At 43.0% G+C, this 25,228-nt stretch overlaps 1 protein-coding gene across 4 annotated transcripts in view; it reads left to right on the plus strand.

The window, feature by feature from the left end:
• The window catches only part of ap2a1 (adaptor related protein complex 2 subunit alpha 1), a 112,344-nt gene that overhangs the window by 45,716 nt on the left and 41,400 nt on the right, over positions 1–25,228 (plus strand). For all 4 annotated transcript variants that reach the window (XM_033644780.2, XM_078161417.1, XM_078161415.1 and 1 more), the window contains exons 7-12: positions 11,040–11,208; positions 11,495–11,632; positions 13,053–13,235; positions 17,417–17,514; positions 17,595–17,826; positions 18,077–18,265. In XM_033644780.2, coding sequence (XP_033500671.1) covers positions 11,040–11,208; positions 11,495–11,632; positions 13,053–13,235; positions 17,417–17,514; positions 17,595–17,826; positions 18,077–18,265 — 1,009 coding nt within the window. The remainder of the gene's footprint in view (positions 1–11,039; positions 11,209–11,494; positions 11,633–13,052; positions 13,236–17,416; positions 17,515–17,594; positions 17,827–18,076; positions 18,266–25,228) is intronic.

Genomic DNA, 25,228 nt, shown 5'->3' on the forward strand with positions numbered 1-25,228 from the left:
GGACACACACCCGCTGAACCAGGGACAACAGTGAACAGTAGCTGCTGGTGGCCGGGTAGCTGACTCAGGCTGAAAGACCGAAAGGTCCATAAGTGACGGCTGTTTAGGCCTAGTCCTTACGGACCCGTGTACTTCTGAAACCGAAGTTTTTCGGGCTCCGGTTTCCAGAAAAAATTTATCCACACAAGTGGTGTGATTAAAAAAATAATGATACCCACACGAAACCGCAAAACCTGCTAACAAGTGATGTAATACACATGCCAAAGCAGTAGGTGGCGATGTAACTTCTAACAGAAAGGCCATTTTAACCAATCAGAAGTCAGAGTCAATACCGGAATAGGGAAGTGAAAAAATAAAAACAACCCGATCCACAAAAATAGTTTGACCTAATTCAAGAGCAGAGGCGCCTGAACGACCAACTACACTACCACGAAAACAGCGACCGGCCTGCCAACGGAGGTCCGACCCGGCCGGATCCAGAGCCTCCGTTGGCAGGCCCGTCGCTGCTTTCGTGGTAGTGTAGTTGGGGTAGCTAGCAACAGGAGCAGCTTCCTTCGTTGGTCGTTGGGTTGAGCAGCTGGATATGCCATCCAAAGAGAGCAGATAGCATGCTCACAGATAAAGTTAGTGTGACATGTAGGGTATTTATGTGTATCTGCCCACTCAATTGTGACATTATTTTATGCATATGATATTGATTTTGTATCTTTACAAATACCATACAGAATACCCCCCATTCAATTTAAAGCATAACTGATTTGAGTAAAGGCATGAGAGCAAATCTGGGTATATATCTTTACAAATACCATACAGAATACCCCCCATTCAATTTAAAGCATAACTGATTTGAGTAAAGACATGAGAGCAAATCTGGGTATGTAAACGGTTGGTTCTTCAGTTGGCAGTTACACCTAGAGTAAAGCTACTGAAGACGAGCAGAATCACCGTTTGTTTTCATTTATTCTTTCAGGTGGGTAAATGTCTCCTAAGCACCTTCAGATTTTAGTAGTGTACCCTTAATAGATAATTTGTTTATATAGTTTGTATTGTGCTTCGTGATATTGTTTGAGGGAACTGTAACGTAAGGTAACTGCATACGAGTGGATGCAACCATCACTAATGCTAGCATAGTTCCTCAGGGATTTCAGCTGTTATTACTTTAATTTTGACAATCTAACCTGTGACAACACATTAGCTAAGGTTTTAAGGACTGTAACTGTTGGTACCTGTTGTTGATTTTGTGTAAATATGTTGAATTATAATTTTATGGATTATTGTTTGTCGGACGATTGAGCTAAGCTAACTAACGCTAATGTCAGCTGTCACTTGTTACCATAGCAATGGTAAACATTCACATACGGGCTAAGTGCAGAGTGCAGAATCAAGCTTCATTGTAAATATAGTTAAGATACATTGTATTTAACACAGGATGTGGGATTTTAGTAGTTAGTAAACTTTAAGAAAAGAGCTATTTACCATCGCTCTGGCATCAAACAATGGAGACGGGTAATAAAATACTGTGGTTATCCTATCTACACGCAACTACTGACACCGGAGTCTTCCATAAACTTCACCCTGGACTCCGGTTTCAAAGAAACGCGGTTTTGGGGGCCCAAAAATGTGGTTGCGTGTGGCCAAACAGCCAAATCGCATAGAATAATACACGGTTTCAGAAGTACACGGGTCCGTGTGGACTAGACCTTAGCTTGTGTTTATATGACTGTGGCATTTAACCTCACTCACTCTGCAAGGACGCCGATGTCCTCGCTCCCCTCCTCCTCTGTTAAATGGTATCTCCCAGGCGCATTACGTCACCAAACCTTGTGATATTTGGTATTGCCGGATTCAGGAAGCTCTCGACTTTTCAAAAATAACGTCGTTTTTCTTTTATTTCTTACGTATTTTGCACAAGAGCAGCCTAAACACACGCAGTCCAAAATCGCGATGAGTGGTGACTAGGGTTGGGTACCGAAAGTCGGTGCTTATATGGAACCGGTACCTATACAACCATTGCCTACCGGACCGAAACAAAATGCACATTACGGTGCCTCCTTTCAGTGCCTTTTTTTTTATGCTATGTCTCCTTCTATTGGACAAGATGGCGCCCCCAGTGCGGACACCTGTTACAGCAGCTCCTGCTCACCGCTGAGTTTTTTTCAATTTCTTTTCATTTAACTTTCTTATTTTGAGTTTTCTTTCAGTTAGCTAGCTAGCACTTATGTTCTGTTTTGTTATGGAGACGAAGACCGCTCTCTTTATAGCGGTCTTTCTCCCATTTTGCTATGGATACGATCGTGTGCGGGGACCCGGCGCCCAGCCGTGCCTCCATTGTTTACACCCGGGACCAGCTGTTAGCGCGGCGTCACACCGCGGTGTGGCCCGAGGAGAGGCACGACATTCCTGGCGAGCTGCGGAGAAGGAAATGGGGATGTCGTGCCAGAGTGCAGCGCCGACATGGGGAACGTAAGATCACTCCCCAACAAAATGGACGAGCTGTTGGCGCTGACTCGCCATCAGAGGGAGTACCGTCAGAGCAGCGTGCTGGTGTTTACCGAGACATGGCTGAACACGGAAGTACCGGACACGATCGCCGCGTTGGATGGATTCCAGCTAAGCAGACACGACAGGACAGCGGACAGCGGTAAGAGGAAAGGAGGAGGGCTGACTGTGTTTGTGAATGATAGATGGTGTAACTCTGGGCACATCACTATCAAGGAACAGCATTGCTGCAGGGACATTGAGCTGCTGGCTGTCGGCATGAGACCATATTATCTACCCAGGGAGTTTTCTCATGTCATTATGGTAGCAGTGTATGTCCCCCCATCTGCTAAAGCTGAGTCTGCTTGTGACATTCTCCACTCTGTTACAAGTAGGCTGCAAACACAGCACCCTCAGGCCCTCCTGCTGATCTCTGGGGACTTCAACCATGCCTGTCCATCCACCACCCTGCCCACCTTCACCCAGTATGTTTCCTGCCACACCAGAGATAATAAAACACTGGATTTATTTTATGCCAACACCAAGGAGGCATACCACTCATCCCCCCTGCCCCCCCTGGGAAGAGTTGATCACAACCTGGTTCGTCTTCTGCCTGTCTACGAACCTCTGGTGCAGAGGCAACCAGCAACCACCCGCACTGTGAAAAGATGGTCTGAGGAGGTCGAGGAGGCCCTGAAAGACTGCTTCGAGGCCACTGTGTGGGAGGTACTCAGCGATTCCCATGGAGAGGACATTGACAGTATGACATCATGCATTACGGACTACATAAACTTCTGTGTGGAAAACACCGTACCCACCAGGTCTGTACGCTGCTTCTCAAACAGCAAACCCTGGATTACTCCAGAGTTAAAAGCTCTCCTGAAGGAGAAGCGGAGAGCTTTTAACTCTGGAAACAAGGAGGAGCTGCGGAGAAACATCAGGCGGGGAAAGGAAGGATATAAAAAGAAGATGGAGGTACAGCTGCAGCAAAGTGACGTCAGCAGAGTCTGGAGAGGTCTGAAAACCATCTCAGGACACAAACAACCAGACTCCCAGGCCAGAGGTGACCAGAAGTGGGTGAATGATCTGAATCTGTTCTTCAATAGATTTGATCAGTCTGCCCCTCCCCTGGCCCAGACATCACGGCTGCAACCCCCCTCATCCTCACCTTCACCTTCCCCCCCACCTACACTCCTGGCACACTGCTTCGACACCTCCCCCACTCCCGCTCCCCCGGACATCTCGCCAACCCCCACTCCTCCCCCCACCTCATCGCCCCCACCCCCCAGTACACAGCCCCCCCTGCTCCAGCTTGTCCTTCACTGCCTGTCAGGTGAGAGATCAGCTGAGGAGGATAAAAACGAGGAAGGCTGTGGGTCCAGACGGCATCAGCTCCAGGCTCCTGAAGTCCTGCGCAGACCAACTGTGCAGGATAGTTGAAACCATCTTCAACCTGAGCCTGAGGCTGGGGAGAGTACCACAGCTGTGGAAGACATCCTGCGTGGTACCTGTGCCCAAGACTCCGCACCCCAAGGACTTCAGCAGCTTCAGACCGGTGGCATTAACATCGCACCTCATGAAGACTCTGGAGCGCCTGGTCCTGTCTCGTCTTCGCCACGCAGTAGGCCCTTCAATGGACCCGCTGCAGTTTGCCTACCAGCCTGGCATTGGGGTGGACGATGCCGTCATCTTCCTCCTGCATAGAGCTCTTTCTCACCTGGAGAAGCCTGGAAGCTCTGTTAGAATCATGTTCTTTGATTTCTCCAGTGCTTTCAATACCATACAGCCTGCGCTTCTGAGGGACAAACTGGAGCACATAGGGTTGGCTAATCACCTCACATCCTGGATCCTGGACTACCTCACGGACTGGCCGCAGTATGTCAGGACCCAGGATTGTGTATCGGACTTGGTTGTCTGCAGTACAGGGGCCCCGCAGGGGACAGTGCTGGCACCGTTCCTCTTCACCCTCTACACTGCAGACTTTTCATACGACACCCCCACCTGTCATCTGCAGAAGTTCTCTGATGACTCTGCCATAGTCGGCCTCATCACAGATGGGGACGACAGGGAGTACAGAGAACTGAACCAGGACTTTGTGGACTGGTGCCTGAGGAACCACCTTCAGATCAACGCGGGGAAAACCAAAGAGCTGGTGGTGGATTTCCGCAGGCGCAGCCTCCTCCCCCCGACACCAGTGAACATCCAGGGAAAGGACATTGAGATGGTGACATCTTACAAGTACCTGGGTGTTCATCTTAACAATAAACTGGACTGGACTAATCACATAACAGCACTGTACAGGAAAGGCCAAAACAGACTCTACCTGCTGAGGCGGCTCAGGTCTTTTGGAGTGCAGGGGGCGCTCCTGAAGACCTTCTTTGACACTGTGGTGGCATCAGCCATCTTTTACGGAGTAGTCTGCTGGGGCAGCAGTGTCTCGGCTGCAGATAGGAAGAGACTGGACAAGCTGATCAAGAAGGCCAGCTCTGTCGTGGGATGCTCTCTGGACTCTGTGCAGGTGGTGGGAGACAGGAGGATGACAGCCGAGCTGTCATCTCTGAGGACTAATGACTCCCATCCTCTGCAGGAGGAGATAAAAGCTCTGGAGAGCTCCTTCAGCGATAGACTGATTCACCCAAAGTGCGTGAAGGAACGCTATCGCAGGTCCTTCCTGCCTGCTGCTGTCAGGCTACATAACCAGCACTGCTCACAGTAGACTGCACCATGGACACTTTATTGACACTTTATTGACACTATGGACACTTTATGGACACCACAGCTGTCTGCTTTTTGTACATACAATCACTTGCGCTAGATGTGCTCCCTTTATCCACTGCTCATTTTCATTCACTGCTGCTCATTATTATCCACTTCCTATTATTTTCATTATTATTATTATTGTTATTGTTATTTATCGCCGACTCTTGGATTTTTTTACTTATTTGCATGCCTAGTTATTTAAGTTTTTTAAGTCTAATTATGAAATCTTTAATCTGACTCTTTTTCCTTGACTGCTGTAACACTGGAATTTCTCAATTATGGGATCAATAAAGGTGTATCTTATCTTATCTTACACGTAACAGAATCATTCATTCATTCATTCATTCATTTGTTGAGTGTATATTATTATTTAAAGGCACGCTAAGCACCGTTGTCACTTCTGTTTATATTCAACAATGTTATCAAACACAACAACAGAGCTAGCTTGCCCCCCCCCCCCTTGGTACAGCCTGGACCCAAATGTTTTTGTTGCCATTTGCGGAGCCTGGGCTGCCTACAGAGACCAGACTTTAATAATAGAGTTAATATTATTGTAATGTTAATTTGTTAAGTGTTTTTTATTATATTTTAAAACTTGTTAATAGAGTTTATATACCTGTTTATTTCTAGATATTTCTAATTTGCCTCAGCAATAAATAAATAAAAACATTGTTTTTATTATTATTAACTCATTGTTGATACACAGTGGTGGGCGAAAGAATTGGCACTGATACTATGTGGCATAATGCCTGCTCGATGATGCACTGGAACCATCCTTAACATAACCCCTTCCCTGCCTATAAAAATACAAATTTTACGTAACGTACGCAGGGTCCGACATTAACGGTTGCCCGAATGCCCGGGGCAAGTAAAAATAGCCGGCAGGCCAGCAGACCCTGCGCAGACATGCCCGATCGGGCAAGCAGCACCGACTCGGACACACACACATACTGGACAGCCTCTAAGTCTTTACCCGCTAATGTTAGCTCATGTAGAACACAGATACCACACAGAAACTTTTACAAAGGGTCATAATGTGCTTCTAGTGACTGTCAAATCGCCAGCGAAAGATGTTTTAAATGCGGACACAGAGAGCAGAGCGATAGATAAGAACAGCATGCTGTCTGCTCTCGTGGGACAAAGATCCTCTGAGAAGAAAGATGGTTCACTCTGCTCTGTCGCCAGGAACAAACTGGGAGGCAGAGATCCTCTCTGAGGAAGAGGGTTCACTTTGCTGCAGGTTTCACCAAATTTTTTTTTTGTTTTTTTCTTTTAATAAATTGAACACACATTAAAGAACATACAAGATCCTGTAGAGAATTAATACATACAATACAATAAACATTGTCAAATTAAATGAAGGAAGAGGATTTTTTTAAAGGCAAATTAAATATTGGGGATTTATGTAAAAATATACATAGAGACATATAAATAATTATATAATTAAAGATATGTGAGCTATGTTAGGTGAATACTCCTGTCAGTGATCCTGACCACTGGCATTGGCAAAAGAACTGGAGTTGGTCCCCGGACGCTGCACTGTGGCTGCCCACTGCTCCCAGTGTATACAGTAGGATGGGTCAAATGCAGAGGTCAAATTTCGTTTCAGTGCTGTGCTGAGAAAGGACAATAAAGAATCTTCTTCTAATAATAATTTCTTAATAACTAGGAGATAACAACAGAACAGAGATTTCAAAGACTTAAAAAATAAGGGACATGAATCAAAACAACAAGAAACGAGATATATCCCCAGTCATGCACACCCAGTTTTAATAAACTCAGTACTGTTTTTCAACACATATATTGTTTTGTCTTCATTCAGTGTATTTAGCACATATTGTTATTGCGCCATTGGTTTTGGCCTTGGTGCCCCACATTTTGGCCATGATGCCCCAATAAATTTGTATTTATCAAAGGCCAAAGTGGCCTTGCCTTAAAAATGACTTAATTCCAGGCCTGTAATCGTGTATTTCCTCTCCTGTTTCTGTCCTTGGAGGGGCCAGTTGCTGTGTGCTGCTTTTTATGTGCTGCTGCCTCCATTGGCTGAGCGTCTTTGCTGACGTAAAATATAAGTCATGAGCGAAAATATGCACCACACAGCCAGAAAAAGAACCTCTTAGGCAGGGCAAGTAAGAATTTAGATGGGGCAAGTAGATTTGAGAAGTACTTGCCCGGCAGGGCAAGTAGGAAAAAACCTTAACGTCGGACCCTGGTACGTAACATTAAAAGTTTAAATTTTTATAAAATTTTTATTTTTATAGGCAGGGAAGGGGTTATGTTAAGGATGGTTCCAGTGCATCATCGAGCAGGCTTTTCACCCCACTTAAAAAATCCTGGACACAAATGATAAAAAAAATTGTTTAAAGGTCTAACTCCACAGTTTAGTACTACACAGTTCAAAGTATTTTCTGCTTTGTACAAAAAAGTAAAAGCAAGCAAAAAATTATGTCAGCTTTCATACATATAAAATTTTTAAAATCAAGGACATTTCTCTGGCAGTTCTTTTAGCTGTATCACTCCGGGGGGTTTTCGGACTGATTTCTGTTGCGGAGTTTTGCACAGCGGCAACCGGATCTTTGCTCTCAAACCACAAAAAAATGTGATGGCACAACAGTCTCCTTCAGTACATTATTTTATGCTTTCTTTTGATTTTCACATTGGCTAGTCATTCTGTCTTCTGATTAAATCGGAACCAATTGAAACAAGTTGTAGGAAGCCTCTGCATGTAATTGGTTGCTGGCAGACACTCTGTGCTGCAATAAAATGGTTAATCAGCAGTGCCGTGAACTGTAGAGCCGATGCGCTGCTGGTTCTGCCGGCCTGAATAGAATATAATGTCTAAAGCCTTACTGTTGTGTACAGCCTTATAGACTGAGCTGAGTAGTGATGCGCGGGTCGACCCGTAACCTGCGGGACCCGCAAATGGACCTGCGGGTCGGGCAGCAGTGATCGTCTGTTAAATCGGTCTGTAAATGATATTTTGACATTATTGGCTATTGCTGTCATGGCATCCGAAGGTACTGATGCGTTGAGCAGGTGACAGTCCGCGGTCGTTTTCAAAACACACTTGTGTCACGCACTCCAAAAGAAACTTGTTGAAACTTTAAACAATAATTTATTGTACAAAACGGGGGAAACAAACGTTGACAAAAACAGTTCCATAATTCATATTAAATTCAAAAGATAACGAAAAAACAGCTACAAGTTAGAGGGAATAGTGATAAAGTGGTAAAACTTGGCATTGATCCACAGCCTCAGACGGATGCGCTCAAGTGTGCCGTGCGCACAAGCTCAGTTGGTAGGCTATACTATATTTTCAAATTTTTAACGATGCAATTTAAAAGTTTTGATTTTTATTGATAACCTACATTTACCAACAACAAAAAGACTACATTTAGCACCAAAAAAATGTTAAAAAAAATAAAAAAATAAAAAATAAATAAATAAAAAAACGAATATCGAATACCAAATTTTCATAACGAATACCTACCCATAGAAACGAATATTCGAATATTTGGATACAGCCCTACCAGCCACCATATTGTTATCAGACGAGCAGCTCGCATTACGTTACTCACCAGTGGGAATTTTTATCTGTGTTGTGCGGCACAGTGCATTCTGGTAGTTGTAGGAGTTCTAGCTCTTGAGCAGAAGTAAATGCCACAACTTCTTTTCCTCTGTTTTGTCTGGACGTCTAGCACCAATTTCAAAAGTATTTGCGTCTTTCTACTGCACAGACAGCTAGGGTTGGGTAGCGTTTGGGTTTTTTCCGATATCGGTGCAGAACCGATACTTTTAAAACGGTACCGGTAGACTCACAAGTCAGTCTTTAGACACTTTGCTTAACTAAAGACTGATGTCTTTCTCCCTGATTTTGTGTTTAAATGGGCGGATACAATTTCAGAGTTTAAAAAAACTCCCTACGTTGCAGAACCAATAGTAAATCCGCAGGGCGGTCCTTCGGTGGCTAGCTGAACTCTTGTGCTCGTAAACATAGTCTGACTGTGTTAAAAGTTTTAAACAAAGTCGCTGTAAGTCCTTCATTTCCACAATCTTGTGGACTGAGCACATGTTTGATAAAACGGAGTTAAATCTCTCAGCATCCATTTTCAAGCTCTCTGTGTGTTTGTTTCCTTGTGGACAAGAAAAGGGGGAGCACACATTTCCGGGAGGGCGTGTCCTTTTAAAAAATGCAAGAGCTGTTGCTTTGCGTTGCTTTCTTTCTAAAGTGTGTTAAACACACTTTACAAAGGAGTGTTCCCAGACTATCAGAAGGCGGAGATCTCTGATTGTCTGGTGGCGAGACTACGGTACCAGTGGTTAAACGATGCCTGAACCGATACCTCAAAATATGAGTTTTTTATGGAGGTTCAAAAGTGACACAAATGGGCCACCTTTCAGAAGTGTGTGAGTATTTTGTATAACAGTTTGAAATTATAATAAAAACAGTGTTTTTATTTATTTATTTGCTGAGGCAAATTATAAATACCTAGAAATACATAGGTTTATGAACTCTTATTAACAAGTTTTAAAATATAATGGGGCGTCGGTGGCTTAGTGGATAGAGCAGGCGCCCCATGTACAAGGCTGTTGCCACAGTGGCCCGGGTTCGACTCCAGCCTGTGGCCCTTTGCTGCATGTCATTCCCTCTCTCTCTCTCTCTCTCTCTCTCTCCCTTTCATACTTAGGTTTCCTATCGATTAAAGGCTAAAATGCCCCAAAAAAATTATCTAAAAAAAAAAAAAAAAAAAATTTAAAATATAATATAAAACACTTAACAAATTAACATTACAATAATATTAACTCTATTATTAAGTCTTGTCTCTGTAGGCAGCCCAGACTCCGCAAATGGCAACAAAAACATTTGGGTCCAGGCTGTACCAATCAGCAAGGGCGAGACCAGCGAGAGCAAGCACACACACATGAGCGTGGTGCCCATGTCTAATGGTCTTGCGCAAGCGCGCACACGTGAACGCGTGTCCCTTTTCCAAACAACTTTTTATCGGGGCTTCAGGACACTCGGATCACTACGGACAAGCAGTATGGAGAAATTTTGTGGTTTCAATTATGTTGTTTTGGACGTTTGAATCTGGGGCGCCGTAAGCCTCCATTAGGTGGAGTTTTGTTGCTAAGTTACCTCCTCCCCCCTTGGATCTCTGCAAGTGTTGTGAGGACTCTAAAACTTGACCTGTTCCTCCATTGGCATGAGGGTGAGTAGATAATAGAATTTTCACGTTGGGTGCACTACCCTTGAACAGGTGTGTAAATCCAGGGTAACTAGCAGCTATTGCTCGTTCATGACAGAGTCACGGAGGACAAGGGGGGAGGGGCGAGCTAGCTCTGTTGTGTTTGATAACATTGTTGAATGTAAACAGAAGTGACAACGGTGCTTAGCGTGCCTTTAAATGATAATATACACTCAACAAATGAACAAATGAATAAATGATTCTGTTACGTGTAACGTCCAATAGAGGGAGACATAGCATTTTTTTTTTTTTAAAAAAAAAAAGCACAGAAAGGAGGCACCGTAATGTGCATTTTGTTTCGGTCCGGTAGGTATCGGTTGTATAGGTATCGGTTCCATATAAGCACCAACTTTCGGTACCCAACCCTACAGACAGCCCAGTTTTATAAAATAACATCTTTTCAACCATGAAATATTCTTAAGTGATTAGTATGAAATCAAACTTCAGCTAGTCTTGCTTAGTGCTAACTGTGGCCTGCTGTATGCTTTGTTACAATCTGATGACACTTTGAGAGTTTAAAAGGCTACCAGTGAAGTGTTGGTTTCTGTTCTACAGTGAGCCAAACCTGCTGGTACGGGCCTGTAATCAGCTGGGCCAGTTCCTGCAGCACAGAGAGACCAACCTGCGCTACCTGGCTCTGGAGAGCATGTGTACTCTGGCCAGCTCTGAGTTTTCCCATGAAGCCGTCAAGACACACATCGAGACCGTCATCAATGCCCTCAAGGTGCTCCTTCACACTGTACACTAAAGACAGTCACTTAGCAGTGTGGTGGACCCTTGCCAGTGAAAACAGTCCTACCAGTCTCCATTAACCAGTCACCCCATGTACATTCATTTCACTTCACATCCACACACCATGGCTCTAAAAAAGGATACAGTAGAACTGAGGTATACTGCTCAGTAGCACAGGACAAATTACACATAGTTAACAGTTGTCTGTCGGTCTGTCTATACCTATGTCATATTTTGTCATCCATTTTGTCACCGTATGTCTCTCTGTGTCTCTACAGACGGAGAGGGATGTAAGTGTTCGACAGAGGGCAGCTGATCTGCTGTATGCCATGTGTGATCGGAGCAACGCCAAGCAGATTGTAGCCGAGATGCTCAGCTACCTTGAGACGGCAGACTACTCCATCAGAGAGGAGATGGTGGGTGTGAGAGTGCGGGACAAGAAAGATTTTGTGGATGCTATGTTCTTTTCTCTCACTGTGTGACTGGCTTTATTCCTCTCCAGATGTCAAGTAAGAATTGACCTATGGCTAAGCCATGCCCCCTTCCACTCACTCGGACAAAATATCAACATTCATCGACCGGCGCTATGGCAGGTGCCACAGTACACGGCATTTCGCAGGAGGCAGTCAATGATTTTTGGAGATATAACGATCAGATGTCATTGAGAAGTAACCAAAAGGGCCTAAACTACACATTGGAGGGATATTTTAATCATTTTATTGTTGAGAAGGTCGATGAAGACCTTAAATTACAAGCCAAAATTTACAGGTCCCAGTGTAAGCGTGATAAACCGCATCTCATTGCCGTCACAATCAAAGACAACAAGATAGAGGATCAGCATTGTTCATGCACTGCACTGGCTCAGAATATGAGAAAAGGATAACGGCCATTTTACCATCTTTACCAAGAGTGTCTCTCCGTTAATTAATTGGTGCTACAGTATTTACATTGAATTATTCAGCATAACGTTTGCCAACCTTTGTTATCTCTGTGATTACAGATAAGTTAATGAAGCTAAGCTCCAGAAGTTAACATTAGTTTAACTAGAGCCCTTTGGATAACAGCTAACAATGACATACGATCACCAAAGTACAAAAACTAGAACAAAATAGGCTAATGAACTCCCAGCAAACAAGGTGACATGATGAACAACGCAGCTAGGCTCTAACGTTGGGCTAACTTTAGCTAACGTTAGCTAGAGATGTTAAAGATAACTTTATATTTCTTTCCAGCAAAGTGACAATATGTTGCCTCAAACATGATGTTGACTTACCTTAGAACAGATGTAGACATCCTTGTTAATCTTATTCACGTTGAGTTGATGTTGTGGTCTACTGCACAATTTTATCCAAAGGCGACACTTTTCTCGGTTGAGATGTGGTTTAGGAAAGGGTAAAAAATACACCCTGTCACCCAGCCTCTCAGGATACCTTGTGTCGGAGTTGTATGTACCCCATGCACACCGTTTGACCATTTTTAAACTTCGAATCTCAGAAAAAGCTCATTAAACCGAACGAAACTGACTTTCTGTAATGCATTTCAATGGACGTCCAGGCAGAGAATGTCCGAGTGTATGGGAATGGCTATACGCACTGTGATTGGCTCATTGCGTTTGAGGGCAGGGCTTAGCCATAGATCAATTGGTGTAGGTGGTTTTTCTGCACTAGCTGCATATTGCATTCATCACCATCAAAAATCAGTCCAGCACTGACAAACCAGTTTACCTAACTTTAAGTCTAATAATGAGCGGTTTTCAAAATAAATAACGTGATTGATTTGGCACAAAGTGACAGACAGACTGATTGAGCTGTGGTTTGTTGTGCCTCCCTCATTCAGGTGCTGAAAGTGGCCATACTTGCAGAGAAGTATGCTGTGGATTATTCCTGGTACGTGGACACCATTCTTAACCTCATCCGCATTGCTGGAGACTATGTCAGCGAAGAGGTGTGGTATCGCGTCATTCAGATAGTCATCAACCGAGATGATGTGCAGGGCTACGCCGCCAAGACAGTCTTTGAGGTACCACTACAAAAATCATACAGTTTAGCTTTTGACAGCAGTAACAGATTAAGATGCTGTTCTTAAGCTGAGAGGGACACACATTGATTGAGACTGATTATCAAAACACCTTTTTAGTACCGACTAAAATGTCTAAGTATCAAAATTGTCGACAGGGTTCCCAGGGATCCTTAATCTAATCAATTGGTAACATCTATTTGTTTTTTAAAATAATTTAGGAAATGCCTCTTGCATTAATTTAAAATTGTCTCTCTCCCAAGTATTTAATGTCAGTTCTTGTTTTTTAGTTATTGTAAAATTGATCTTAAATTTCATGCTGTATGTGTATATATACATATACATATACATATATATATATATATATATATATATATATATACAGTACAGGCCAAAAGTTTGGACACACCTTCTCATTCAATGCATTTTCTTTATTTTCATGACTATTTACATTGTAGATTCTCACTGAAGGCATCAAAACTATGAATGAACACACGTGGAGTTATGTACTTAACAAAAAAAGGTGAAATAACTGAAAACATGTTTTATATTCTAGTTTCTTCAAAATAGCCACCCTTTGCTCTGATTACTGCTTTGCACACTCTTGGCATTCTCTCCATGAGCTTCAAGAGGTAGTCACCTGAAATGGTTTCCACTTCACAGGTGTGCCTTATCAGGGTTAATTAGTGGAATTTCTTGCTTTATCAATGGGGTTGGGACCATCAGTTGTGTTGTGCAGAAGTCAGGTTAATACACAGCCGACAGCCCTATTGGACAACTGTTAAAATTCATATTATGGCAAGAACCAATCAGCTAACTAAAGAAAAACGAGTGGCCATCATTACTTTAAGAAATGAAGGTCAGTCAGTCCGGAAAATTGCAAAAACTTTAAATGTGTCCCCAAGTGGAGTCGCAAAAACCATCAAGCGCTACAACGAAACTGGCACACATGAGGACCGACCCAGGAAAGGAAGACCAAGAGTCACCTCTGCTTCTGAGGATAAGTTCATCCCAGTCACCAGCCTCAGAAATCGCAAGTTAACAGCAGCTCAGATCAGAGACCAGATGAATGCCACACAGAGTTCTAGCAGCAGACCCATCTCTAGAACAACTGTTAAGAGGAGACTGCGCAAATCAGGCCTTCATGGTCAAATAGCTGCTAGGAAACCACTGCTAAGGAGAGGTAACAAGCAGAAGAGATTTGTTTGGGCCAAGAAACACAAGGAATGGACATTAGACCAGTGGAAATCTGTGCTTTGGTCTGATGAGTCCAAATTTGAGATCTTTGGTTCCAACCGCCGTGTCTTTGTGAGACGCAGAAAAGGTGAACGGATGGATTCCACATGCCTGGTTCCCACTGTGAAGCATGGAGGAGGAGGTGTGATGGTGTGGGGGTGTTTTGCTGGTGACACTGTTGGGGATTTATTCAAAATTGAAGGCACACTGAACCAGCATGGCTACCACAGCATCCTGCAGCGACATGCCATCCCATCCGGTTTGCGTTTAGTTGGACGATCATTTATTTTTCAACAGGACAATGACCCCAAACACACCTCCAGGCTGTGTAAGGGCTATTTGACCAAGAAGGAGAGTGATGGAGTGCTGCGGCAGATGACCTGGCCTCCACAGTCACCGGACCTGAACCCAATCCAGATGGTTTGGGGTGAGCTGGACCGCAGAGTGAAGGCAAAGGGGCCAACAAGTGCTAAACACCTCTGGGAACTCCTTCAAGACTGTTGGAAAACCATTTGAGGTGACTACCTCTTGAAGCTCATGGAGAGAATGCCAAGAGTGTGCAAAGCAGTAATCAGAGCAAAGGGTGGCCATTTTGAAGAAACTAGAATATAAAACATGTTTTCAGTTATTTCACCTTTTTTTGTTAAGTACATAACTCCACATGTGTTCATTCATAGTTTTGATGCCTTCAGTGAGAATCTACAATGTAAATAGTCATGAAAATACAGAAAACGCATTGAATGAGAAGGTGTGTCCAAACTTTTGGCCTGTACTGTGTATATATATATATATATATATAAATATATATATATATATAGATATATATATATATATAGGTATATATATAGATATATATATATATAGATATATATATATATAGATATAGATATATACACTGCCTGGCCAAAAAAAAAGTCGCCACCTGGATTTAACTAAGCAAATAGGTACGAGCCTCCTATTGGATAATTACTGCATGGGCGATTATCTTTCAGCTGGCAACAAGTTATTTAACCCCAACTGGTGCAATGAGTTGCTTCTCATTTCCTAAACAACCATGTCGAAAGACACATCCCGTGGTCGTGGAAAAGATGTTGGGTTAAGAACTGTCCAACGCATTATTAAAAACTGGAAGGATAGTGGGGACCCATCGTCTTCGAGGAAGAAATGTGGCCGGAAAAAAATCCTCAATGATCGTGATCAGCGATCACTTAAACGTTTGGTGAGATCAAATCAAAGAAAAACAACAGTAGAACTCAGGGCTATGTTTAATAGTGAAAGTAAGAGCATTTCCACACGCACAATGCGAAGGGAACTCAAGGGATTGGGACTGAACAGCTGTGTAGCCTTAAGAAAACCACTAATCAGTGAGGCTAACCGGAAAAAAAGGCTTCAATTTGCTAGGGAGCATAAAGATTGGACTCTGGAGCAATGGAAGAAGGTTATGTGGTCTGATGAGTCCAGATTTACCCTGTTCCAGAGTGATGGGCGCATCAGGGTAAGAAGAGAGGCAGATGAAGTGATGCACCCATCATGCCTAGTGCCTACTGTACAAGCCTGTGGGGGCAGTGTTATGATCTGGGGTTGCTGCAGTTGGTCAGGTCTAGGTTCAGCAACAGTATGTGCTCAAAGAATGAGGTCAGCTGACTACCTGAATATACTGAATGACCAGGTTATTCCATCAATGGATTTTTTCTTCCCTGATGGCACGGGCATATTCCAAGATGACAATGCCAGGATTCATCGGGCTCAAATTGTAAAAGACTGGTTCAGGGAGCATGAGACATCATTTTCACACATGGATTGGCCACCACAGAGTCCAGACCTTAACCCCATTGAGAATCTTTGGGATGTGCTGGAGAAGGCTTTGCGCAGCGGTCAGACTCTACCATCATCAATGCAAGATCTTGGTGAAAAATTAATGCAACACTGGATGGAAATAAATCTTGTGACATTGCAGAAGCTTATCGAAACAATGCCACAGTGAATGCGTGCCGTAATCAAAGCTAAAGGTGGTCCAACGAAATATTAGAGTGTATGACCTTTTTTTTTGGTGGTGACTTTTTTTTTTGGCCAGGCAGTGTATATTACAGTCTTAAAAAAAAGTCTAAACGCTAACCTGCCTTACACTGTAGAAATCCTGGACAGGGAATGTCTTTGATTAAGTTGTTCCTTATTTAAATCAAAATTTAATTTAGACAAGTTCTTTTATAGCTGATTGGTTCAATGTTTGAGAACTTGTGATGTTTTTTTTATTTAATAAAAAAGGCTTTGCAGAAAACACCTTTAATATTTTACACAATGCGTTACGGAAAAAAGGATTGTTTGGCTTTGGGCATTTTTATCATGAGCATCAAGCAATTCAATCAGATTCATTTGTCCCATGAAATTATATGAGGTACAATTCCAGTTAGGGCTGAGTGATATAGATAAATCAAACATTATTTTTGACAAAATTAATGTCCTCTTGGACTTAGGAATACATTGATTAGAATTTGGTGGTCAAAGGTTAAGGTCAACATAATTTAACTCAAGACTCAAGAATAACTCAAGAATTCATATGCTAATTATGACAACATTTCACAAAAATGTCTAAGGGGATAAAATAGTGAAGTGATGACATTTTATATCCAAAAGCTCAAAGGTCAGCATAACTGTGACATCATAATGTGCTGCAAAAAAAAACTTTTCTGGCCATTCTTCAACACCATAACTCAGGAACAGATGGGGAGACATTTGGTCAGATACTGAATTGGTGACACTCATCTTGGGTGTCCACCTTAAAACTGTAATGATTGTATAGATCTTCTGTGTGTGAAGCTTCCATGTTTTCACAGACATTGATGTAAATTGTAAGAGATACTTGACTGGTTGGTAGAGGCATACAACCACAGGGAGGTAATTCTAGTTTGTAATTAGAAACCAGTAAGTTGAATCATTGTCTCTTCCAGGCCCTGCAGGCCCCTGCCTGCCATGAGAACATGGTGAAGGTTGGAGGCTACATTCTGGGAGAGTTTGGTAACCTCATTGCTGGTGACCCGCGCTCCAGGTATGTTGTTTTTTTGGCTGCTGAGGCTTTAAGTTAATTGTTGAAATGATAAATAGTAACTGCCCTGTCCTGTTGTCCAGTCCCCTGGTCCAGTTCAACCTTCTCCACTCCAAGTTCCATCTGTGCTCTGTGCCGACTCGCGCCCTGCTGCTGTCAGCATACATCAAGTTTATCAACCTGTTCCCAGAGACCAAGGCTACCATCCAAGAGGTGCTGCGCTGCGACAGCCAGATCCGCAATTCGGATGTGGAGTTGCAGCAGCGTGCTGTAGAGTATCTCAAGCTCTCGTCCATCGCTAGTACCGATGTTCTGGTTAGTTCAGATGACTTAACTCAACTTAGCTCAGGTCCAGAAATAATAAAACAACATTTGCAAGGAGCACTGGTGGATATTGTTAATAAACGTTTGTTACTTTGTCATCAAAAATGGATACAGTCTAGAGCTCTGCCGTCATGTTTTTGCTGAACATGTTATCCGTCTACAGTGATGTGTATTTTTAGTCAAATTTTGGCAGCTATTTCAGTCCACACCCCCAGCATGATTGCCTTCTCTGTTCCCTCAGGCCACTGTCCTGGAGGAGATGCCTCCCTTCCCAGAGAGGGAGTCGTCAATCCTGGCTAAGTTGAAGAAGAAGAAGGGGCCCGGTGCTGTGTCTGTGACAGAGCTAGAAGACAGCAAAAGGGAGGGCGGGGAGTTAAATGGAGGGGGCGACCGGGGGCCAGACACAGCAGCAATGGCTGCCTCCAATGCTGTAAGTAGACTCTAGGAGGGGCTTATTCCCAAATAAGCAGAGTTCTGTTTCATCCCTGCTGACCGCCAGAGGTGGTGCTTTAAGCACTGAATATTCCCCTTCGCGCATGCGCAGTTCGAGTATGTATACCAACAATGTCACCTGTGACCCCTGGATGATCCATAAGAGACTATATCTTCCGGTGATATCAGAGGATAATTTCCTTTTCATCTTCTCGCGCGCAGGTTGCTTTTGGAAGCACTGAACTGCATTTCAAGCTTATATTCTGTCGCTAGTACTTCCGTGGCCATTGTCGGTTGGAGTAGCGGACGTTCGCCCTCCAGGAGCTGCGACGGCATTCTTTCCCTCTTGAGAGGAGTTGTTTAACTACGTTTGATTCAGTGTGGAAGCGGTGCATCTTTTTGCCGGTGTGTCACTTCACTCTATGGACAAGGTATGTAACTCCTAAGTTGTTTGCAAACTAATATTATATTACTTACTTTGTTAAAGACTTGTCGGTGAAAGTCTTGCTGGCACTTGATGTTCACTTGAGATAATGTTCTTTGTTTCTGGAGTTTTTTCTGCTGGAGGGTTGCGTTAGCGCTTCCCAGTTGCCAGCGTGTATAGCCTGATGTTTTTTTAGAGGTAGCATCTGAACTAAAGTTTATTTCGAGTTACAACTGGATTTGAGTTTGTAATCAACCTCTGTTGGTGAAGGCTGCGTGTGCACTGCCTCCCCCCTAGCATATGGTCTCATTTTGTTACCTACAGCATCAGGGCTCCGATTAGTTATCTGTTTTTCTTTTTAGTGGATAAGCTGACTCTGTTGGAGGAAAGCATTTTTTTTTTTTTTAATACTTTATTTATTCATTTTCAGATGTGCAAAACAGAACATCAAGGTAAATAACAACCCATACTATTACCCTTTTCTTCCCACCCCTCTCCCCCAAAGCAGGCTAGGAAAAGAAGGGGAAAAAAAAGGAAAGTCTTAACTCTATAACGAAAAATCTTGTGGCCATCTGCAACTGTAATCACAATATACTTAAGAAATTACAAAGAAATAAACAGTCAGAACATTGAGGTGTCATGAGGGTCCTCGCCGCTGTGTGATGTGATCAAGAAATGGTTGCCATATCTGATGAAATCTATTAGATTTCCCTGATATCTTAAATCGAATTTTCTCCATATACAAGGTGCTTGAGAGCTCCGTGAGCCAGGCTTCAAAACTTGGAGGTATCTCTTTGTTCCAGACTTTAAGAATAATTTTCTTAGCAATGACCATCCCATACTGGATTGACAAAACCTTCCAGTCTCTAAGAGTCTCGAGCTGTTGAGACCAGCCAAGAATTCCTGTCTCTGAGTCTGGAGGAAGATCATATCATTAAACCTCAGAGTAAAAATGGAAAACCTCACATTAAAATCTGTGGAGTTTAGTGCAGAACCAAAACATATGTGCCAGTGTGCCCTTGGACTGTTTGCATTTTACTCATAGTGGTGAAGAGGATGAAAAAAATGAATGCAGTTTAACACGTGAATAATGGCGTCTATGTATAACCTTATATTGAATTAGCTGGTGTCTTGAATTAATTGAACATGTGTGTATGCTACGAAGACATTCACACCATGCATCTTCTGAGATGACGGTGCCTATTTCCCTCTCCCAGCACTCTCTCAGGTGTTGTGTACTTGGAGCAGTTTGAGCCACAAACACATTTACAAACATAGACACTAGCCTTTTGGACTCAGGTTCTTTTGTTAGAAGAGAATAGACTTCGTCAGGGGAATTATAAATTTCAAACTTTGAAATGCTTACTCTAGCATAGTTCCTGACTCAAATTTGTCTTAAAGTTGATCAAATGAGGAAAAAGCATTGTCAATATACAAGTCTTTCACAGTGACCAGGCCTTTCCCTTTCCAGACAGAGAAAACAGGATCCAATTAAGAAGGATGAAATGTATGATTGTGACAAATGGGGACAAAAATAGAAGTGTTTGTTAGTTTAAATATTTTTTTTAATTTGGCACCACACCCTTAATGAGTTTTCTACTATAAATCCAATCCCTTTAAATGGTCCAGGGCTTCTCTGTTACCCCTTTTCCACCAAAGCTGGTGCTGGTTCTCAGTTGGTTCAACTTGCGCACCAGCTGAGAACCAATTTGCTTTTCCACGGCTTGAGGTGGTTAGGGTGCCACGTCATTGTGTCACTGTATACGTCAGATACGTCGAACAACAACAACAACGACGGCGGACCACGTACTTGTGCAGCTGTTACTCCTGGCTCTACGAGGCTTCATCGGCGTTCCAAACACGGCAGATACATCGTATTTGTGCTGCTTGACAAGATTCGTATGGACGGCAATTATGCTCCCGAAGACAGGTAATAACCTAACACGGTTTGTCTCTCACTAACACTGAATGTGAGATTGTTATGTTAGCCTTTGTTGTAAGCTAACGTTAGCTGGCAGAGCACAGCTAATTCACAACGCAAATGTGTATGTGTACTTATTTAGACAACTGAGGGCTTATTGTCGTTTCAGCTGGACAAAAGAGGATGCTTAGCTCTGTGAAATGAACTCTACTATTTGAAATGCATGTAAACAAACTATGAAAATACAAGTCAGTGATTTATGTTTAACCTCATTTTCTTAACCCATGTGCCTCACTAAGAACATTCTTGGTTTGTCACTTAATTTTCTTGATAATTTTGGTTGTGTTCATATATGGCATCAATAGAACGTAATAAACTCAATAGAATGATATATTACACTTCAAATGTGCTGTACATTTCCTCATACGTTAAATGTACAGCACATTCGCATGCTTTGAATGCAGATCTGCAAGACCCTGTATGTATCTGCACATACACACATTTATATACAGACACTCATGTGCATACACATTTATTTGAGGCATAAGGGTTAAATAGCATGATGGATATTCATTTTAGTATTGATCACTCTCCACTCAACATGCTTATTTACCTCTACATTTTTGTCCTACCCCATGCAGAGCTGGATCATGAAGCCCTTTGCGAACACTGGCAGATTGAGCCCTGAGCAACACACATATAACTACAGATTAAGCAGTGCACAGTCACTTGTGGAAATGGCTTTTGGGAGATTGAAAAGACGGTGGAGGTGCCTCCTAAAAACCTGCCATTCAAATGTTTGTTTTATTTAGTTCTGGCTGTGTATGATACACATGTTTTGGCTGCTACTCTCCATTGTTTTTGCTGTTTTGTTGCTGCTTACCTGACTACTTTTACCTGTGTTTGCTGGACTACTTCATGTCACCAATATTGTTTCATCCTTCAGTTCAATAAATTCATAGAAATGATTATGGCTGTCATGTTCTCATTTCTTTATAAACACAGTGACTGAAGACATCCGTGAAAAGCATCTTCATAAATGGGTAACCTGTTGAGTTCTTGACTTGTTTTTACTAGCTTTACTTGGACTTATTACACAGTTAAATTGTACATCATTAAGTGAAAACATACTGAAGCAGACATGTCTCTTTAGAAAGGAATTTATTTAAATACAAAAAACGAGCTAATGATAAAAGTGACAAGTTTGCATTGAATGTGCAAAACTAAAACTTCCCATGAAACAGAACTGCTCATTTCTGGGCTTGGGTCTCCATCACAGATACCATGTGCCCCATCAGTCCAAGAAACACACTGGTGTCAGTCTCCAGCTTCTGCAGCAGGGCATCATTCAGGTTCTTGCTGTGTTGCAAGAACCTCTCGTCTGCCCTCTCCAGGTATTCCAGCAGCCCTGTGTTGCTGTCTCTCTTCCTCTTCCCGGGTGTACAAGAATAGAAGAATCAGTTTGAAAGTTTTTTTTTAAAGTCATAAGTAGATAAACACAGGTTCAGCAGTACAGTGTAACAAACATGTCAGCTCAGCAATCAGCACTAGTCTTACGACACAGTATATAGACCTCACACCATATGGAAATGAGGATGTGGGTATAAAAGTAACAGTGGCAATTGTGCATAGTATTGCTGATTGGACTATGTAGCTGCCCTGGTTCAATGGCAGCAGTCATGAGTGGTAGGGGATTGTGTATGAATGATTGTTCATTTATCACAGCACATATTTATATTATCAAGTCATACTTTTAGGTATATCTCCATGTCTGCATAGTGTCTGGTGAGACAAACTACTGGATAAACAACACAGCATCTCTTACCTGGTGTGGTGGCTTTGACCTGAGCTGCTGGATGGTGTTGGTGAGCTGCAGTGGAGTGGCGACATTAGCTCCAAGTTAGCATCGTCTTGTTCGATGGCAGATAACTCTGTAGACCACATGAAAAACAGCGCTTTAAACAGTGACTTGTCCACTACACATTATACAATGTTTAGCCAACTGAAAGTGGGGCTGTTAGTTGAGCCCATGGCTAAGTAACTTGCTAATGTTAGCTAATGTTAGCAAGGCTAACCTGTTGATCAGTTAACATTAAGCCAAGCAGACGTCACAAACAATAGCTGTGTCCCAATTTAGGGCCGCATCCTCCGAGGGACGCGGGCCCTAAACTGGGACACCGCTGTTATCTGAAGAAACTGGTAACATTAAACAACTATGTGCAAGGCGAAAAAGAAACTTACCAGGTTCCGTTTGCGGCAGCGTTACGCTTTCGTCCACCATCGCCTCCAGCATTGCAGTGGCTGAGTGGCTCAATAACCCCTCCCCCATCCCCATGATGTATGTGGTTCGTTCTTCTAGGCCAGCTAACTGGTGACACTCTGGAACCATTTTTTCTGGCCCAGAGCCAGTTCTTTTGTCTGTCGAAACAGGAAAACCGGTTCCAAGTTAAGCACTGGCCCCGAACCAGCACTGCGAAAAATGCATTTTTTGTTACTGTAGAACGGCGCTGGTATCGGCTGGTTTCCTGGCAGAGTAATATGTATTTCAGGCAGAGACGATCTTTTGTCACGTAACGCCAGGGCCACACCGCCCGCGGAAGCGCTGTGAATAGCCTCGAAGCGAAGCCAGTTTCCTTTCGGCGCCCATTTTAACCGATTGTGTCATCCACACCGGCCGCGGAGCTGCCCTGCAGTGATCGTTTCGGCATCTGGTCTATTTTCTGCGCGAGCTGGGAGCGAGTGTGTCAAGCCGGGCAGTTACCCATGATGTAAAAACAGCCCCAAATGTGACGGAGACAAAAGCTGGGAGCGGAACCGCTTGTCGACAGGCGTGGAGAAATGCGTGTCTGATGTGAACGGAAGTGCTCCGGCTCGGTGCACTGCAATCGCTGTCCAAATGTACCTGAACAGCCGAGCACACAGGTATGTGTTGTGTCAGGGGAGAAACGAGCCATTCACATTTCTCTCTTTGTGGCAGGTAACCATCCACAAACCTCACCGCACTTTAGGGACTGTTCTTTACTTATGAAGGGACTGTTCTTTACTAGACTCACAAGTCAGTCTTCAGACACTTTGCTTAACTAAAGACTGATGACTTTCTCCCTGATTTTGTGTTTAGATGGGCAGATACAATTTCAGAGTTTAAAAAAACTCCCTACGTTGCAGAACCAATAGTAAATCCGCAGGGTGGTCCTTCGGTGGCTCGCTGAACTCTTGTGCTTGTAAACATAGTCCCACTAGAAACACGTGTAGCGGTACAAAATAGCTCAGCCGTGCTCGCAGAAAACGCCATCAAAGTTAGTGGATGTTTGTCGCGTTTGCGGCGACACATTCTCGCCAACTAAAAGAAACAAACATAATCCTTTACAAGGCCATGACTCATCCGGCCGGACTATAGAGGGAATCGCCTTGTTGTTTACAAATACTTCCGGGTAGAAAACCAGCAGAGCTTTTAGCTATATATATATATATATATATATATATATATATATATATACATATATATATGTGTACATATGTGTATATATATCACATTTTTTTTCACATCACTGTATCACCGTTTAGACTAATCCGATGTTTGTAAAGTCTATAAACACAATGATTGAACAAACATTACTATTTCTGTGTGCATGTTTACTTTAGCTGGGCTAACCGTTAGCTGTTAGCCCTGTTAGCCGTTAGTGGTGTTTGTAATAGGTAATAACTCATTAAACGGTCCGTGAAAAAAATATCTTATCCAGCAGATATCTTAGTTACAACATGATTGAGCTAGCAAAGCAGTTTTGTGTTGCTGTGTGTGGTATTTATTCAGTTTTGGGAAATCACAATGTCTAGAAAGCATCAGTGGCTGCAGCTGACAGGGACAGCTAACATCAGGACGTCATCTGTTAAAAGCCTCCCACTGTCGGATACGACATGAAACTACTCCAGTTAGCTCAATCATGTTGTAACTAAGACATCCGCTGGAAAAAATATTTTCTTCACGGATGAGCACACGTTTGATAAAACGGAGTATAATCTCTCGGCATCCATTTTCAAGCTGTGTGTTTGCTTCCTTGCAGACGAGAAAAGGGGGAGCGCCCATTTCTGAGAAGGCGTGTCCTTTTCAAAAATGCAAGAGGCATTGCTTTGTTGCCGGACGTTTTTGCCGGTGTGTTAAACACACTTTAGAAAGGAGTGTCCCCAGACTATCAGAAGGCGGAGATCTCTGATTGTCTGGTGGCGAGACTAGTTCAATCAATCAATCAATCAATCAATCAATTTTATTTATAAAGCCCAATATCACAAATCACAGTTTGCCTCACAGGGCTTTACAGCATACGACATCCCTCTGTCCTTTGGACCCTCGCAGCGGATAAGGAAAAACTCCCCCCCAAAAAAAAAACCTTTAACGGGAAAAAAAACGGTAGAAACCTCAGGAAGAGCAACTGAGGAGGGATCCCTCTTCCAGGACGGACAGACGTGCAATAGATGTCGTACAGAACAGATCAGCATAATAAATTAACAGTAATCCGCATGACACAATGAGACAGAGAGAGAGAGAGAGAGAGAGAGATATGCAGGTAATGACAGTAGCTTGCAACAACATTATTGAAAGTAATAATATTATAGTTATA

Source organism: Epinephelus lanceolatus, chromosome 18, assembly GCF_041903045.1.
Source record: "Epinephelus lanceolatus isolate andai-2023 chromosome 18, ASM4190304v1, whole genome shotgun sequence".
Classification (NCBI taxonomy): Eukaryota; Metazoa; Chordata; class Actinopteri; order Perciformes; family Serranidae; genus Epinephelus; species Epinephelus lanceolatus.